Source organism: Amaranthus tricolor, chromosome 13, assembly GCF_026212465.1.
Source record: "Amaranthus tricolor cultivar Red isolate AtriRed21 chromosome 13, ASM2621246v1, whole genome shotgun sequence".
In the NCBI taxonomy this organism is placed as follows: domain Eukaryota; kingdom Viridiplantae; phylum Streptophyta; class Magnoliopsida; order Caryophyllales; family Amaranthaceae; genus Amaranthus; species Amaranthus tricolor.
In genome coordinates this window covers 498,627-516,219 of record NC_080059.1, presented here as the reverse complement: position 1 = coordinate 516,219, position 17,593 = coordinate 498,627, and the positions used below count along the sequence as shown (strand labels likewise).

At 36.7% G+C, this 17,593-nt stretch overlaps 2 protein-coding genes across 3 annotated transcripts; one reads left to right on the top strand and one right to left on the bottom strand.

Annotated features, from left to right (window-relative positions):
• Positions 1-13: 13 nt before the first annotated feature.
• On the bottom strand, positions 14-3,077 carry LOC130797638 (probable apyrase 7). The gene is made up of 2 exons (XM_057660315.1): positions 1,574-3,077; positions 14-685 (listed from the first exon to the last, which is right to left on the bottom strand). The coding sequence occupies exons 1-2, from the start codon at positions 2,751-2,753 to the stop codon at positions 156-158; spliced, it is 1,710 nt and encodes a 569-aa protein (XP_057516298.1). The 5' UTR covers positions 2,754-3,077; the 3' UTR covers positions 14-155.
• Positions 3,078-4,918: 1,841 nt separating this feature from the next.
• On the top strand, positions 4,919-15,920 carry LOC130797636 (protein MODIFIER OF SNC1 1). Of its 2 annotated transcripts, XR_009038919.1 has the most exons (11): positions 4,919-5,339; positions 9,119-9,180; positions 9,905-9,985; positions 10,069-10,113; positions 10,247-10,610; positions 10,777-10,879; positions 11,419-11,496; positions 11,602-12,850; positions 12,921-13,092; positions 13,190-15,747; positions 15,831-15,920. XR_009038919.1 is itself a non-coding variant. In XM_057660313.1 (10 exons), exons 2-10 carry the CDS (start codon positions 9,149-9,151, stop codon positions 15,659-15,661), a joined length of 4,596 nt encoding a protein of 1,531 aa, XP_057516296.1. In that variant the 5' UTR covers positions 4,919-5,339; positions 9,119-9,148; the 3' UTR covers positions 15,662-15,920. The 2 variants fall into 2 exon arrangements, 1 of the variants encoding a protein (XP_057516296.1); XM_057660313.1 differs by having other exon boundaries at positions 13,190-15,920.
• The last annotated feature ends 1,673 nt before the right edge of the window (positions 15,921-17,593 follow it).

Genomic DNA, 17,593 nt, shown 5'->3' with positions numbered 1-17,593 from the left:
CAGGTGTCAAATATACGTAGTCTTACCTTAAAAAGTAGATATAGGAAGATTTTCCATCAGAATCAAAAAATTTTGCTATAATGGATTCAATTGTGAATACTTATATCTTACAACAAAGAATGAATCAAATCAATGTACATGAATCAATTACAAAACTAATGTGGCCGGTGCCTAGATTGCTTGTGTGAAGGCAAAGGCGCTCCAATACTAGCACTTCTCTTTCGGGGCATAGGCAGCTTAATCTGACTGTAGTAAACGATAAATACCAAGACCGCAAGAATAATAAACAGAACGATGGGGGATGAAACGACCTCCATATATCGTGAATCTGTCATCAACGTTTTAGGACGACCTGCGGTCTGCCATATACGTTCTCCTTCAACCAAAGAAGCTCCTAATGTCCAAGAAATATCTCCGGGACCAAAAACGATATCTGCATTTCCGAGGCATAGTCCATCCTCTATCAGGGATGCCAAATACAACACTTTAAAACAGTATTGACTACCTGAGACATTGGCCTCATTATCCCATATCGTTGAGCATAGATGTTGGCCGGTCTCCCAAATTTTCGTCAAGTTTGCTTTTTCAGTCAAGTTTAACATGTTGTAAACAGCAAAGAAGCCGGATAAAGCATGGTAGCGCATACCCATTTTGGTGTTGATTGCAACATTAAGAATATTAATGTCTGCAAAAGAAGTGTTGATGATCAGAACCTATATAAACTATACTCTAATGATCACTAGTTTGCAAAAACCACATGTGCTGTAGAAAACTTGATGTTATGAAGTTACGCTAAAGATGATGACTAGAACAATGTTACGTGAAATGAATTCAATATGAAACGAGAAAGTTAATCTAGTGTTTCGGAAACATAGAAAGAGATATTTCATCCATAGAAGCTAATATAAGGTCATTGTGTTGTCTAAATACATTGATTATAAGTAGGAAATATAATACCATAACACCAATCATAAATCAAAAGTCTTGTATCACAAATGTAGAACATAATATAACCATAATAACAAAAACAAAGGAAAAAAGACAAGTTGTCCATCTTGGTGCAAATGAGAAACGGGAAACATTAATTTAGTGTTTTGAATTGAGTTTTCACATCGTTTTGGTAGGAATAGTTTAAACGTGGTACGGGGGTATAGTTTTGCGTTTCATGCTTCAGTGAAATATAAGATAAAAACAAGAAATATAGGTGAAAAGTTTGAGGGGTTGACATTCTATTGATATTCCAAGGTAAGGCCCAAAAAAATTCATACATCTTTTTGCAGGACAAAATAACTTTGATTTTAAGTCATTCCCATATCTTACACAACAATAATAATGACAAAGCCTTATCCAAGTACATGAGGTTATCTACATGAACTAAAACAAATCAACCCGAGAAAGCAACAGTAAAAAAAGTCCCTTTCGAGATTTATCAATCTAAAGCCTGCTTGCATAACCAAAACCGCTTACTTAATCATCAAAACATGATTATTAAAAAGTCGAATGATAGCAAGCAACATGATATGGAAATAGAGTCATTAACAAAAAAGATGGTAGCACTAAATTTAATACTCACCCTCATGTGAAAATCTTCTTTGGCAACTTGAATTGAAGCTACGCTTGGACCAATCTGAAACACTTAAATTCATTGACGTAGCTTGTGCAAGTAATTTGCATTTATCCCAATTCGGATCCCCCATCAAACGTATTAATGCTTCTGGATTCGAACAACTGCTACAAGTAAAATTTCCTACAAACTTAGAACTAAGACATGGATGTCTAACATCAAATCCACCATCATTTCCTATTGACTCAACTTGAATAAGCATAGCAACTGTTCTATCGAACGCCTTATTCAAACCAAAAGCAGGCAAGGAATAAGCCATAAGATTATGTTCAACGAGACCAATCTTCGATATTAACAGGTTATTACCCTCACTCATCTCATCAGCTTCCGTAACTACCTGCAAAGAAGAACCTCCAAGATCAAGGAGCCCTAATGTATGTTTCTCCTTAAATGGTTTATTCAAATACCCAAATTTATAATTCAAAGCAACCCATCCATAATAACCCTCTTCTCTACCACTCATAACCCTAATCCACTCTCTTTTCCACTTAAATGTGTGCTGTTCAACGACTTGTTCTACATCCATCAAAACCCTCCAACTATCTTCCTCCGCAAGCCTCCTCAATCCAGCCGTAGCTAAAACGAAAACCATGGCGTCAACATGTTGACCATTGGGTATAACCCTCTCGGCCCAACGCAACAATGGCACCAAGGAAGTCCTCACCCCTGAATAATTACCCACAAATCTATCCAAACCAGGCTCAGTTTGCATACAATGATACTGACAACCATTATTCCATAAACTTTCCTTTGTTGATTCATGAGGATAAGAATGCAATAAAATTGGCAAACCCTCATTTCCACCATCATTTATTCCCCACTCATAAACATTCACTCTAGTTCCTGTACTCCCACAATCTACAACAACCGTAAAATAAGACTTCCTCTTCCCAAATAATCCAAACCCATAAAATAAACCAGCCAAAATAAGCATAATTGCTAATAAAATCTTACAAATTTTCAAAATTTTATCAGATTGAAAAGACCCAAATATATAAACTTTGGCTTTTGATGGGGTTTGTGGTTCTTCCATACTCAATTTAAGCAAATAAACAATCTCAATTGTCCAAATTCTCTGGTAAAATTTTATCCACCAAAAAACATCACTACTAAACGAAATTCTAGTCATTACCCACCAAACAATTTGACAATTGATCCATGACCCATGTGTTTACATGGTCAATCAGATAAATGGTACCTTAAGTTCATAGATTCGGATCAATAGATCAGAAGTTGAACAGCAAAAAAATGCTAACAATTGAAATCAAGTAGTATAAATCATGTCTAGTAGTAATAGGAGTACCTGTTAACAGATCATCCCAACCCTCTATTTGAGTGAGGTGAACGTGAATAGTGAAAGATCAAAGTGGATCTCTGGAATGGTAACGATCTAGAGTGACTTCCCAATAAACTTGTTATGTACTCGACACTCGCAGAGTCCCAGTTGACAGGTTTTTGTTTGGTGGAGAAATGGGCCCACTTGTTAGATGGATGCGGTGGAAATTGGAAATTTTGAAACAAATAAGAAAAAAAAAAAAAAAAAAGTCCAATAACAGGCAATTTTTAAAAATATTTTTTTAAGTAAACAGTTTTTATCTAAATTTGTGCATGGGTAATGTTCGCACTTAATAACAGCAGTCTATTACTAAACTGAGTCAAAAAAAGTCAGTTTAGTAATCAGCCGCTCTTAGTAATAAGTAACAGCTGATTACGGAGATGACTTTTTTAACTCTATTTAGTAATGGGCCGCTGTTATTAATAGTGGGCAATAGTCGATCAAAAATCCATTCTTCTTCCTCAATTCAGTTGCCATTTTCCTCTTCAAATGGCCCGCTCTCAGTAACAGCGGCTCATTACTAAACTAAGAGCGTCCCATTATTGGGCTGACTTTAATTTGTTGACTCAATTTAATAATGGTTCGCTGTTACTAAGAGCGAATATACTCCAAACCTTAGCATCGAGTAAGAAGTGCTTATTTTGGGAAATATTTTCAAAGAATGTATATTTTCATTTTTTTTATATTAAATTGCTTATTTGTTTCAAAATTTCTGGAAATTGAGCTAATTTAGAATCTAAATCGGTTTTAATTTTAGACAAATACAAATTCTCGTGAGAGAAGATTTCTTTTAAAGATCATCTTTGATTGAATAAACCTATAAAGAAAAATATAGAGTAAGAGTAAACATTAAACTTTAATGGATCACTCCTAAGAGACGTCTCTCAAAAATATCGTCTCTTAAGAGACTGGTTGTTAGACAAATTGGTGTATAAAACAACCTCACTGAGAAATTCGTTTTATATATTAGTTAAATAATTCATCTTATACATATTATGAGAATATGAATTTTTTGTTTGAGGTTCTCTCACCAAGAACTCTTAACTTATCACAAAATTTTGGGTGAGACCGTCTCATTTAAGTCTTAAAATTGGTCTTATAAGTCTTAAAATTAATCTTTTAAGCCTTATAATTGGCATTTTTAAGTCTTGAAAGTAGTATGTCAGAATTTAAAAATAAAAAATTTTCAAGGCTTAGGACATGCGCACGATTTAGGCCGTGTTATATGAGAGTTTATGTAATTTTATGTTCGCCAATTCTCCTTTATGACCATCTCAAACTTAAAACATTAAATAATCTAATTAAAATAATTAAAATGTTAATTTCATATTTAAAAAACTCCATTCTAATTATAACACGTCATTTTGGATGTTAAAATTATTAAATTAATAAAATGTTAATTGGATTTGTTTTTTTAGATTCAGGTGCAAATAACTAGATTTGAATTTAAATTAGAACTATCTAGTATAAGATTTTGAGATTTATAAATTCGGAACAGTTTAGAGTTTATTGTCATCTTTATCTTTCACTTTACACTCATTAATCAACACTTTCAAATATACACAAATTAATTTTATGCTATTTTAGTGTACATCAAAATGAGTGTCAAACAAGACAAACTTCAACTATTAAACACATAGTCCATAGGATGATAAACGTAATTTTCTTTTTATCTATTTTAGTTTGCATTTTGTGTAAAATAGATAAAATTTAATGAAGATAAAATTGCGTTGAAAAATGAGAAAATAAGTGATAGATAGAAATGGTTGGTTAAAATAAAAACAGGAGTAGTATATATTTGTAAAAATAAAAATAAAAAGTATGTAAAATGAAAATGAATGAAGTAAAAATTAATTAAAATGTAAAATTAGTGAACAAATAAAAATAAAAAGTGATGTAAATGAAGTAAAAATAAAAAAGTGTTTAAAACAGATAAAAGAAAGAGGAAAAATCGTAAGGGTGAAGCTTTTTGTTTTTTTTTCCTCTTTTCTTTGATTTATTTCTTGGCCTTCCGCCTGCAAATTCATTTCCCCGTCTCATTCTTCACATTTCTCTCTTCCCTTTCCTTTAAACCCTAATTTCAACTATCATAAAAAATTACCAAATTTTCGATCAATAGAACAATATAACAATTCAGGAAATTCCGGTCGCCGGGATATTGTGCCGGAAAATTCAATTTATCTGATTTCGCGGCAACGGTGATTCGTGACGAACCTTATACGAATTCACGTCGATCATTTTTTCATTCTTTACTTTTTCGAATTTCGATTGTTGATTTAGGGTTTTGGTTTTTCTCGAAGATCAATATATCGAAATTGAGATCGATAGTTTGGCTTTGCGAAGTTGAAGAAGTGACATACGGAAAATCGTGACAAGAAGGTGGTTTATTTTCAATTGTATACGTTGAGTTCGTTGCTTTTTTTTTTTTTTTTGAAACGGATGTTGAATTATTAGAATTTCATTGTTGGATTCAACGATGAAAAGTTTTATAGTTTGTAGTATGGTGTTCTTTATAAGATATTTGTATTTTTTGATGTGAAATGTTTGATGTAAGCTTCTGAGCTTGATAGTTAAATTTTATGTGTTACTTTAGGTTTATCACATTCTTCTCTTTTGTTATTAACTTTGGCGGAAGTTAATTATTTTTTGGGTGATTCATCTTCAAACCCATTTGAGCTTATTCCTTTCACATAGACAGTTTTAGTTGTTAAGGATAATTTGGAGAAAAGGGTTCATTTGTTATAGTTTTGTGGTCATGGATTCATGATTATTTAATTGAGCGAGTTTAGCTTGTTAAGGCAAGTTGGAGTGGATTGAGCAACTTTGAGGATATATTGAGGTACATGTAATGTGCAAGCTTTCCGTGGTGGAGGTTGAAGGGAGTACTCTTTTTAACATTCATACCTTTGCCTAAGATTTGTGATGCAACTGCGCAAGGATACTATGTTCTTTAAAAAAATTTGATATCAGGGTGGAATTGCATGCTGAGAGGAATATTAAGATATTAGGAATTGTGTACCGTTGTAGTATGTTATAATAAAATGTTCAAGGGTTTTTGGTGTGTGGAGAATCGGCTGTATGAGGAGTTAAGCAACACATGAGGGATAAATTTGTGACCTGGATTGTTTATTTTGATGAATATCTTAAATTTTGAATAAGAGGAGTAGGGAGGATGATTGTCAATTTTTAGTTTGGATTTTGGAATTGCTCATTACATGTCTTGCCTTGGATCACTAATTAGAATTTCAAAACTTCCTGTGTGCGGTTTGTACAAATAACTTGATCAGAGAGTGGTCGATTAATCGGCTGAACAATTTGTGTCAATCCTGATTGCCAGACTATATTCTATACTTTGGAAGACGATGTTAATAGCTGCTTTACCTTGAGTTTAAGGCTACAGAGTTTGAATCAATTGATGCAAGTTTCTGAAATTCTCGAGTTATATCTACAAGATAAACTGATGTGCTATTGTGTACTGGACAAAGTGAATCAAACACGTGGAAGTGTAGTTTAGATTAGAGAAGCAAACTATTATGGTCTAGCTATGAGATTGGATTAGAGAAGCAAGCAATTAAAAATGGGATTAAGTTCACCGCTAACTATTGTGGCCGTGCTTGCCAAGCCACCACCATGTGACCATCCACCACCATATTTTGTATTGCCATTATTAAATAAAATACCTTTCTTTTGTATTGCCTAAACTGATGTAAGATTTTGATAATTAGTTATATTCATATGAGGGGTTTTTGCTGATTAATGATGTAATTTAGGGAATTGAAATGATTTGGGTTTAAGTTAAGGATTCAATTTTAATGAAATTTGAATTCAATGGGTTGCTTGGATTTAGTTTGAAATGATTAATTGAAGGAGCAAGAGAGAGAAAATGATGATTGATATTTGGGTTTTTGCAAATATGATCTGGGTTGTAAATTGTATTTCTGATATCTGAATTCAATTGGTCCTTGCCATGGAAGGAAATGTTGAGGAAGAAGAAAGAGGAGAGAGAAAATGATGGGGGGAGAGAGAGTTATGGTGAAGGGTGGTGGTAGAGAGGGAGGTAGGAAGGTTGTAAAGGGGTATAGTTAGGAATGTGAGTTAGTTAACTATAAGTGAGTTGGGTCAAAGTCAAAGGTAAAGGTCAAAAGGTATTTTGTAAGTCACTGGATTCCGGTAAGGCGGTGACTTTGCTGTATCGTTTTCACTTTCTAAAACATGAAGATTGTAGTTTTCAAAAACGAACCATTGAGGCTGTAGTTGTTACACCACGTAAACATAAAGGCTGTTGTTCGCAAAATTTTATTTCTTTTATAAGTGATCTAATTTAGAGAATGACAGCCACATAGGTTAATCTTGAATTTTTTCTAAATTAAGTGCTATGAACTCGATTTCTTCAATTACTTTTGAAGGATGGCATTTTAGTTAAGAATTGTTGATTGAGAGTTTATAGGATTGATTTATTTTGAGGAAGTTTGGAGTGAATTGGAGGAAAAGCACGAATGTCTGTAATCCGTTATTTGGTAGTGCTAGCGTGATGTTTGTGAGTTCTTTTGGTAGTTTCATAAAAAGAATTAGTATTAAGTAGTTTTGTTCATGTTTAGTGTTGGAAACTTGGAATAGGTAGTTGTTTACTAATTTTTTTTACATTAATGATAGATAATTGTCAGTGAGTTTGTAATGGAATGGATTTGGGGTCATTATAAGGTTATGAGACTTTATCCTATATCGTTGTATAGGTAACTAATGTAGGGTTTATATAGTAAATATGCTCTCTCACCTACTAGGCTAGTCTTTTGGTTAAGCTCTCTCGTTTGTGCAATAACTGTGATATTAGAGCCGACTTAGAGTAGTGGCCTACGGAGTGGTGGCTTGGGTTAAGCCAATCGTGACCAATGTAGCCGTGACCAACGAGAATCCATCTCGGTGTGGTGTCTTGGGTTAAGCCAGTTGTGACCAACAATGACATTGGGCCTTACGAGGGTTCGAATGTAATGGAATGGATATGGGGCTATTACTAGTTATAAGACTGTCCCACTCCCACATTGGTTGTTTGGGCAACTAATGTGAGGTTTATAGTGTAAATGGACCTCTTACCCACTAGGCTAGTCCTTTGGGCGAATTCGCTTGTTTGCTCTATAACAGATTCCTTTTTGTCATTGCTCTTATCTTCAAGTGTTTATCTCATTTATCTTTTTTACCTCCTTTTTTAGAATTCCCTTTTTGGTTTTGGTTTTGCTTTTCTTTTTTTTTTTCCTGTGCAACATGAGCTAGGGGCCTTTTGGCTTAGGTTGGCAGTTTTCTTTGTTAATAAGGCGTAGGATGTTGGTTTATTAAGAATTGCTTTTCAGAGTATTTTCACCTTCCTATCTTATTATAACGTGGTTCCTTTTCTCACATTTAGCCTTTAATCAAAAAACTAGTCATAAGGTGGATCTTGTTGTGCCTTTTGGTTTTAACATGGTCCCTTTTCTCTTGTTTGCTCTCTCGTCATGTGGATTCTTCTTTAGCTAGTTTGGAATTATCATCTTTATTCAGGCTTTTCTCCCTCCCCTTTTTTTTAAACTTTTATTTTGTAAAATTGGTACTCCGTCGTGTTTTGATGTTACATGCATTTGTATCAAATTTGTATTTTCAAATTCTATTAGTATTACTCAGCTTTTAAGTTTCTAATCTAATCCTAAATTTATAATGTTTTAACTGGAAAATTTTAATGCCAAACCGTGATATGAACTCCTAAAATTTCTTTGGTTTCAATTTAGTTATTTGTAAATGATTAAATATTCTATCTTACACATGACTATGTCTATTTAATGAAGGGTGTCTTAGTATATATTGGTAAATAACTTTGTTATTGCTCTCATGTTATATCCATCGCAACTTAATGGCTGGACACTTGTTGCTTTGTTGAGTGTGTGACTCATTCACTTGATCTCCTCTTATCAATATCAAGTTGGCAAGACTCCATCTCCCAATATAATACTGTATTCTTTGATATATAACAATATAATTTAATCACTCTTGGGACTTCAAGTCGTTAATTGAGCATTGGATGGTCGTAAGCCGTACCTTTTGTTTTTTCATTATTATGAAAAGCAGTATGCATATTCTTTGTTTTGGTTCCACATTCATATCAACCCAATTTTATTCACATTTTGTAACAGGTTGGATGACCTTGGATCTGGCATTTAGCTATGACATCTAGTGCGATAACTGGAGACCGAAGGTATTGCAGAGATAGCAGTTCATTTCAAATTAAATGCTTCCTCTGGTCTTCTCCCTTACTTTCACTTGCTGTTTAGCATTTTGCACTAGGATTTAAAATTATTTTACTTTTATTGGATTTTCTGTCCCACAGTCCTTGATTAAATGTTTAATCTCAACCATATACATTACCTCTTCTAAATTTGTTTCTTGCTCTGTGGTATCTTGGATTAGAAATGTTTTTATCGAGATGTACTGTTTTAATGTATACTTTACATGTACTCCATCTCCATCCATCTTTTTTAATTCTTTATATATACTCACTTCAACCTTATACTTCATTTGTCCCTTTTTTAGCTATCCACTCATATCCTGCTCACCGTTTTCATGTGACTGAGTGTATGAATATTTTAGTATAAAGTTGATGTGATAAGGTTGATGTTGGGTTCAAAGTTCAAACCTTAAAAGGTGAAGATATATTAAAGGGTGGGTCTTGAAAAAGAAAATGGTTAAATTAAATTGATACATATGAGATTTGGAAGAAGATAAACTAAATATGGATGGAGAAAATGTTTGTATTTTTGAACTCTGTGTTTTATTTGTTGGGGTTCTGTATATATAGTCTACACTGGGACGTTTAATATTGTTATCTGTTGCCAATTTATCACTTTATTTGCACTGAAAAATGTTGCTGTGAACGAAATAGACACTTGCCTATAGCTTTGCTTATATGTTTTGTTCCACAGATGGGCACCTGCGAGACGAGGTGGTATGACTGTCTTGGGAAAAGTTGCTGTCCCGAAGCCCATAAATTTGCCCAGTCAAAGGTTGTTCTCCTCCCTACCTCATCTTTGAACTTTGTACTTTCTCTTTTGACGTTTCTTTTATGTTTTTCCTTTGAATGATCAAGGTTGGAAAATCATGGTTTGGACCCCAATGTTGAAATTGTTCCCAAGTAAGTATATTTGTTACATATACACATATATCTTGAATTATGAGTTGGTAGTGTAGCCTTGCAGCTATCTTCTAATTTTAATTGCAAATTTAAGCAATCATTCTTAAACCGGTTTTATCTGGGACAAATTCAGGGGAACTCTTAGTTGGGGGAGCCGACCATCATCTTCTGGCTCAAATGCGTGGGGCACCTCAGCATTATCGCCAACTACTGATGGAAGTAGCTCGTCACCCAGCCACTTGGTAGGTCGTCCTTCATCCAGTGGTGGCACTCGGCCATCAACTTCTGGCAGTGAAAAAGCTCATGACTCCAAAGTCGGTGCATGGGGCTCAAACTCAAGGCCGTCATCAGCCTCAGGGGTTTTGGCCTCTAACCATTCTTCCTCAACGTCATTGCGCCCTCGTAGTGCTGAAACTAGACCTGGTAGCTCACACTTGTCTCGATTTGCTGAACCTGCACCTGGGGTCTGGGGTGGAACTGCAGCACAAGAACGCAAGGTATGCTGATCTTACAAATAGCTTAACATGAGTTGCCGTGTTTTTGTATAACTAGTCCAGGAGCATCGCAGTGACATTGTTTTGGTTCCATCTGGTTCTCTAGATGCTCAAGAAACAATTGTTTTCTGTACTAGCCTGACTACTTTGGTTAATTGTATATTTGCAGGGGGTTGCTTCTTCTGGAGCTGATGGATTCTCCCTGAGTTCTGGAGATTTTCCGACACTTGGTTCAGAGAAAGACGAATCTAAAAGGAACTTGGATACTTTAGGTGCTCTTTTGCGTTTAATCCTTGTCTTTGAATGTAGCGGCCTAACTGTTCCTGGGTTATTTTTGTCTGTTACCTACTTATCTGTATTGCTTCTAGGAAGGGCTTTTTGGGTTTGCTCCTTGTTTTGTAAATTCCCCTTCTTTTTACACAAATATTTTTTTCAGTGTAGTGACTGCTTAATTTGGTACTAGGTCGTTCCTGATGATTTGCAATTTCTTGCCATTATCAAGAGTGTTCATCTTTATAGCAATTTTAGATCAGCAAAATCATTATGCAGTTTTTTGTGAATCCAAAAAAATTAAGGTTGCATTGTTGTGGTTGAGGTGGTGATTAACTGTGACCTGTTCTTTGTCTACCTTGTGGATAGTGATTATTTTATTCGTCTCTTTTCTCGCCTAGTTGTAGCGGTTGTCAGCCTTTTAGGATTGTTCCTGAAATCAGGTCTTTCTCAAGACCTGGTTAAGATTTTTATACTCACATTTGTTATTATTTCTTGATGATGATTTAAGTTTATTTATAGTGTGGTTATCATTTGGCAGAACATGCTTCTCACGGTCGTCCTGGTTCTTCTAGTGGTGTGAGAATCATGGAAGATAGTCGGGGAAATAACCATGGTGGTTAGTCAATTCTATATCATTTCTTTTGAATTTTGATGGCGATTGTTGTCGCCCTCCATTATTTGAATGAAATAATGTTTTTAAACATTTTTGTTCTTGTCTCAGATGACATTTATAAAAATCCGGACGCCAGGGGTAATTCTTGGAGGAGCGATGGCCCTCCATTTGTTGAAGATGGGCCTCGACCTAGCATGGAGAGATGGCATGGAGAGCATCACATGTTCCCAAATCCTAACATGGCTCCTCATTATGAATCTTGGCGTGGTGCCCCTCCAGTTAATCCTCCTGGAGGTGGATTGTATCGGGGGCCTCCGTGTCCTCCTTATGGTGGCCCTGTACCTCCAGGCGGATTTCATTTAGATCCATTTCCTTATTACCCCCCTCATGTTCCAGCTCCTGGTCTTGCCAGCTCTCAGCCTATTCCCCCTGGTGTTAACCATCATGGACATCAGTCACATTACTCTAAAAATGCCGATATGCCACAAATGCCTCATGTTCCACACTTCCATCCCGGCATGCCTATGCAGCCTGGATTTTATCCTGGCCCTGTTTCATATAATGGTTATTACAGACCTCCACTAGGGTTCTGCAATCCCAATGAACGAGAAATGTCATTTATGGGAATGCCTGCTGGGCCCCCTGTTTATACTAGATATGCAAACCAGAATGCTCCTGATTTAAACAATGCCCATTCCAGATCACAGGAAAGTAGAGGGCCTGAAAATGTTGAGTCTGGTCACCCCCATGATCCAAGAGGACACCACAAGGTCTTGATGAATCCAAGTGATGGTTGGAATCAGAATGAGGAAGAGAAGTGGGGTCATAGAGTGACTGCGGGTGCATTAAATCGTGAGAAAGGGATCTTATCAAGAGCACCACAGCAGGGAAATGCTTGGGATGATGATTACAAGAAGGATGAAGATATTTATCATGGAAAAACTGCAGCTCCAGAACGTTCGTCTTATTCGTCTGATAATAATTTGTCCTCTATTGAGCCTTCTAGTGTAAAGTTACCTGATCGTTTGAGCAAAACATCTGAAGCTCAGATGGATCCTGCTTTGGATAATGTGGTTTCCCCTCGGGATAATTCTTTGATACAAAAAATAGAAGGTTTAAATGCTAAGACTCGTGCTGCTGGTGGGAAACAGGATGGCTTCCGGAGGGAGGAACCAAATGACAGAGTACAAATAGCCAATGTCAATGATCATGGATCTGCTTATGAAGCTAATTCTGATGTTGTTTTGGAGCGCCATTACCCTTCTGGAGTTCTTGTCCCTGTTTCTCGCGGCAGTGATGTTTCTGCAGTTGATGGAAGTCATGAGTCAGCAGCTGCCAGTGTAACAGCTGCCACCAGGTTGTGCAGTATTTTGCATTTAATAATCTGTTCTTTCTTGTTTTGTTTTGTCTGATTTTCCAAATTACAGGAGATCTGTACGTGGAATTCACAGTAGAGGTGATCCACATGCAAAAGGGAGGTTTCATGGACAAGAAGTCGGTGGATGGGGAAAGAATTTTGAGTCCAAGCCTGTTCTGGAAGCTGGTTCCAGATCAGCTGCTAATGATTCAGTGGAAGAGCACGATCCAAGTGATATGCAGGTATATGTGCGTGTATGCGTGTTTACTTTAATGTCTCTGCATTAAATGCCTTTCAAAGTACTATAAAATTACAATCTGCTGCTGGCTCATATTTCAGCGTGCTAAAATGAGAGAGATAGCGAAGCAACGAGCAATCCAGTTACAAAAGGAAGAGGAAGAACGGGTGCGGGAGCAGAAGGCAAAAGCACTTGCCAAACTTGAAGAACTGAATAGGCGTAGTGCTAATCTGGGTATGGATAATGCAATTAATAATGAAACTAATCTTCCGCCTGGTGACGTTCGAAAGAAGCAAGATGTTTCTAGAATTCAACCTGCTCCAAGTGTGGATGCTAATCTCAGCATTGGGTCAAGTGCTGCTTCTAATAACAGTGATCAAATAAATGAAAGAAGTACATTTAAAACTAGTGATCCTGATGTTTCTCCTAAGCATTCTCTGCCAGAGACCAAGGGGAATGCTTATCAGGAGGATTCCTTGTCCTCCCAGAGTCAATTTCCAACTACTGATACTAGTGTTGGTGATGATGCTTGTCATAAACCTGCACCTCAATTTCGTGAAGTCTCAAAGCAGAAGCGGGGAGGGTATAAACAGAAGCAAAATGTTCCTACTGAGAAGAATTCTGTACAAGATTCAATTCTAGATGGTAAAACAGATTTGCTGAAAGACTTCAAGGTTTCAGGTTCAACTCAAGAAGGTACAGGTAGTTCTGTTGATTCAAGAGTTGGAAAAATGCCATCTGATTCGCCTGTTACCGCTGAAGTGCCAGTTCAGAAAAAGAAAGCTAGCAAGAGTGGAAAGAACAGGCATAAGGTAGAGGAGTCATCCACTGCTGTTTCTTCATCTATAACTATGCCAAAGGACAATAAGCGCGCTCAAGCCGTCCCGGAAATTACAGAGCAGAATGCTTCCAGCTTGCATGCTAATTCTACCTCAATGCGGTCGTCAGTTGATCCCAAAGGTTCCGTTTACACCTCTGAAAACCAATCTTCATTTTCTAGTGAAGATACTCATGGTAGAGTAAACAATGCTTGGAAGGCCCAACACTCTCGTAAGCCTAGAAATTCACAAGTTAATAGGGCATCTGAAAAAAATCACATCAATGACACTGCTGTCTGGGCGCCAGTCCGAGCGCATAACAAACTTGAGGTGGCTGCCCAAACTAACCAGAACTCTACTGAAATTTTAATTTCTTCAGCAACTGGAGATAGTTTGGTGCACAATAGTTCCAAAACTAAAAGGGCTGAGATGGAAAGATATGTTCCGAAACCTGTAGCCAAAGAATTGGCACAGCAAGGAAGTATTCCACTACTTTTATCTATTGATCCAGGAGCAACTGAAGGAAGTGATGGAACTGAAAACGCTTCTCATGCCACTGACTATGTCATTAAGGCAGAAGCTAATCTTGAATCCAAACACATGGATGGTAAAAATAGGAGTCATAGAGGTCAGGGATCATGGCGCCGACGTGCTTCTGCTGAATCCACTTTGGTTCAAGTTTCCCGAGACAGTTCTGCTGCAAACACTGGCAAGATTATTCAAACATCTGACAGGTCTCCACCGAACGGTTGGTCTGATAATTACTTTGAGAAAAGACCACCATCGAGACTTGATGAACTCTCAGAGAAAGGACCACAAGCTAGCATGTCCGATGGATGGGAAAGTGTGAATGATTTCAGCTCCAATTCTGTATTCACTGGCGTGAAGGACCACATTCCATCTGGAAAGGGTAGAAGGCATCCAATCAAGGGACAAAGAGGGAATGGTAGTCATCAGAATCATGACCACAAAGAGGGATATACTGGGTTGATTGACCTGCAATTTTCTCATGTGGAGGCAAATCAAGCAGAAAAGACGATGTCTTCAAAGGAAATTCGAGCAGCTGGGGATCGCTCTATCCCTCATTGGCAACCTAAATCCCATGGTCATGTTAAACATAATCAGCAAGAAAATAGGTCTCAAAGTGGTCAGAACTTTATCACAGAAGACACAAAAGCCTTGAAAAGTGAGACTGGCCAAAATAACAGTTCAGATACTCGGTCACTACCTAATCAATCTGCTCCCAAAGATCAAGTACTGGCTTCTGAAGATAAAGTTACACGCCAGGCAATTTTCATTGCTGGATTTCAAGAAGCTAGGCGAGACAAGAGAGTTGCTCCTGCTAAAGGGCGTCCTCGTTCTCCTAGTTGGGATCTGGAATCATCAGGAGGTGAAGTTGATCCTGTTTCATTTGGAACAATTGATGGACGCAATGAGCAGAATCCTTCCTCTGGTTACCGCAAGAATGCAAATCAGAGCAACCGTTTTAATAGAGGTCATGAGTCTCGTGGAGATTGGAGCTCAACAGCCCATGAGAGCAAGCAGCACCACTCGTCTATGAACCGCGAGAAGCAGAGGCAGAACTCACACTATCAATACCAGCCTGTGGGATCTAATAGCAGTGGCAGGTCAAATGAATCTGGTGTGCAAGCAGAGTCTCAATCTGGAGCTTCGAGGTTCCGTGAGAGGGGACAGAATCAATCAAGGCATGGGAGGGGTAATTTTAATGGGAGACAAGCAGTACTGAATGATTAATATCTGATTTAAGCATCTAGGAACCTTATCTCAATTCGATCTGTTGTCAAAGACTTAGCCGGGAAGTCACCCTCCTTATGCTACAGGTATTTTATTATTTCATCACATGATTGATTTTATTTGACCCTATTTGGATTCTTAATTTCTTGGTTGATGTTTTCTTTAATAGCATGAAGAGGAGCTGAAGGCTCCATATGGCTGAAACTTGTAGATCGGATCCTTCCTGAATGTTTTGCCTATTATTTTCCATTTGATTTCACTTTGAAATGTATTGTGGTAACTAGGCAGGTCATGGATTGTTCTGCGCATTTGCTCCGGTAACTTTCATCATTTTTGGCTTGAAGCTTTTGTATGTAGCAATCCTTTTCCTAGTTCTGATAACCGCAAATCGACAATATGGAAATGGGAATTGTCGGACTTTCCCACTTGTGTACATGAACAATCTATGTTTTCTTTACATTTCTCAGCTAATTATTAGGTGTGATGGTAATTGTATTGTGTTTGTGACCTACCCAGTAGGTATCCTAAACAAATAGCCAGTTGCGTATATCCCTTCTCGTTAATCTACCTAACCACGTTAGCCAATGCCAAATGCGTATATCAATATGTACAAAAAAACAATGAAATTATTTGTAGTAAACTGTAAACTCATCCTCCAAGTAAGAGGAAAAGACTCATAATTATGGGTTTATTTAGAGGATGAAGGTTTTTGTGATGCTAAATTGTTTCTCACTACATATAAGAAGGATTAATTTCTTCTCTCTTTGCAAGTATGGGATTTTCCAACATCATCTTAAATCAAATAAAAAAGCATGGGAAGACAAGACCATAATACTTTGTGCGTGGAAATGGTGCAACTAGTATTGCCCGAAAACAACTATTTTGAGACGGAGGGAAACAATAACAAATTCATAATATAACTTATTTTTCTTTGTTTATGTTGTTTTGTCTTGAAAATAAAGGTAATTAACCTCACTTAAGGATCACTAAATTAATGTTTAAGTGTGTGTTTGTGTTGTGTCAAGTATAGGACTTAAATAATGCAATATAATATGATGAATGACAATAATAAGTAAATAATCAAGACAGATTTAAGGAGGTTTACCAATCTTGGACTACATTCATCATTTAGCCTAAGATTATATTAATGTGTTTAAAGGAGAAAATATAAACTTAAAGGAATTAGTTAGTTTAAGGAAGAGAGGAACTAATATGGGTGTAATTTACATAAGCAAGAGGTAATGCTTTAAGATGAGACTTTTGGCACACTAAATAACCTTGTATACAAGGGTTATTTATAGAGGGGCATTAGGTAAAATGGGGGACAGCAGCTGGAGCAACAAATTAGCAAGCAACAGCCTCGACAGAATCCACAGAAGGTTCACTCGACCTGGTCTTGGTCGAGCTATGGTCGAGCTGCAGGTCGAGCCACACTGCAGGCTGGTTTTGACCACCTTTTTCTTACTTGACTTTCCTTTTCCATGCTTCCCACGCTCTCCCACGCTCATTGCTTTAGTTCTAGGATTGATTTCATCCTCTTCTAACCTTCACATGTCAAGATTTACTCCATACAAACCAATCACATGTGACTCTTCGTCCTCTTCTAGTCTTCACTAACTAAAATGATTAATTACCTTAATCATATTTTGATTACTTGGTAACACAAGTCACCAATAATCCTAACATGTCTCAATTAGAAATGACGCAGAGAATAAAAACTTCAATATAATGGATTAAATTATAGGGTTTTTAAACATTATAAAGAATTTGCAATATAAAGAGTAATAAAGTGAAATCGTGTCTCGAAATAGAAACGAGATAAAATTATGAGACAAATTAAAAGAGAAAATAAAGCAAATTAAAAAGACAATGAGATTATTAATACTTGAATGGCAAGGACGAGATGGACTAGAAAAGAAAATAGAGTGAATA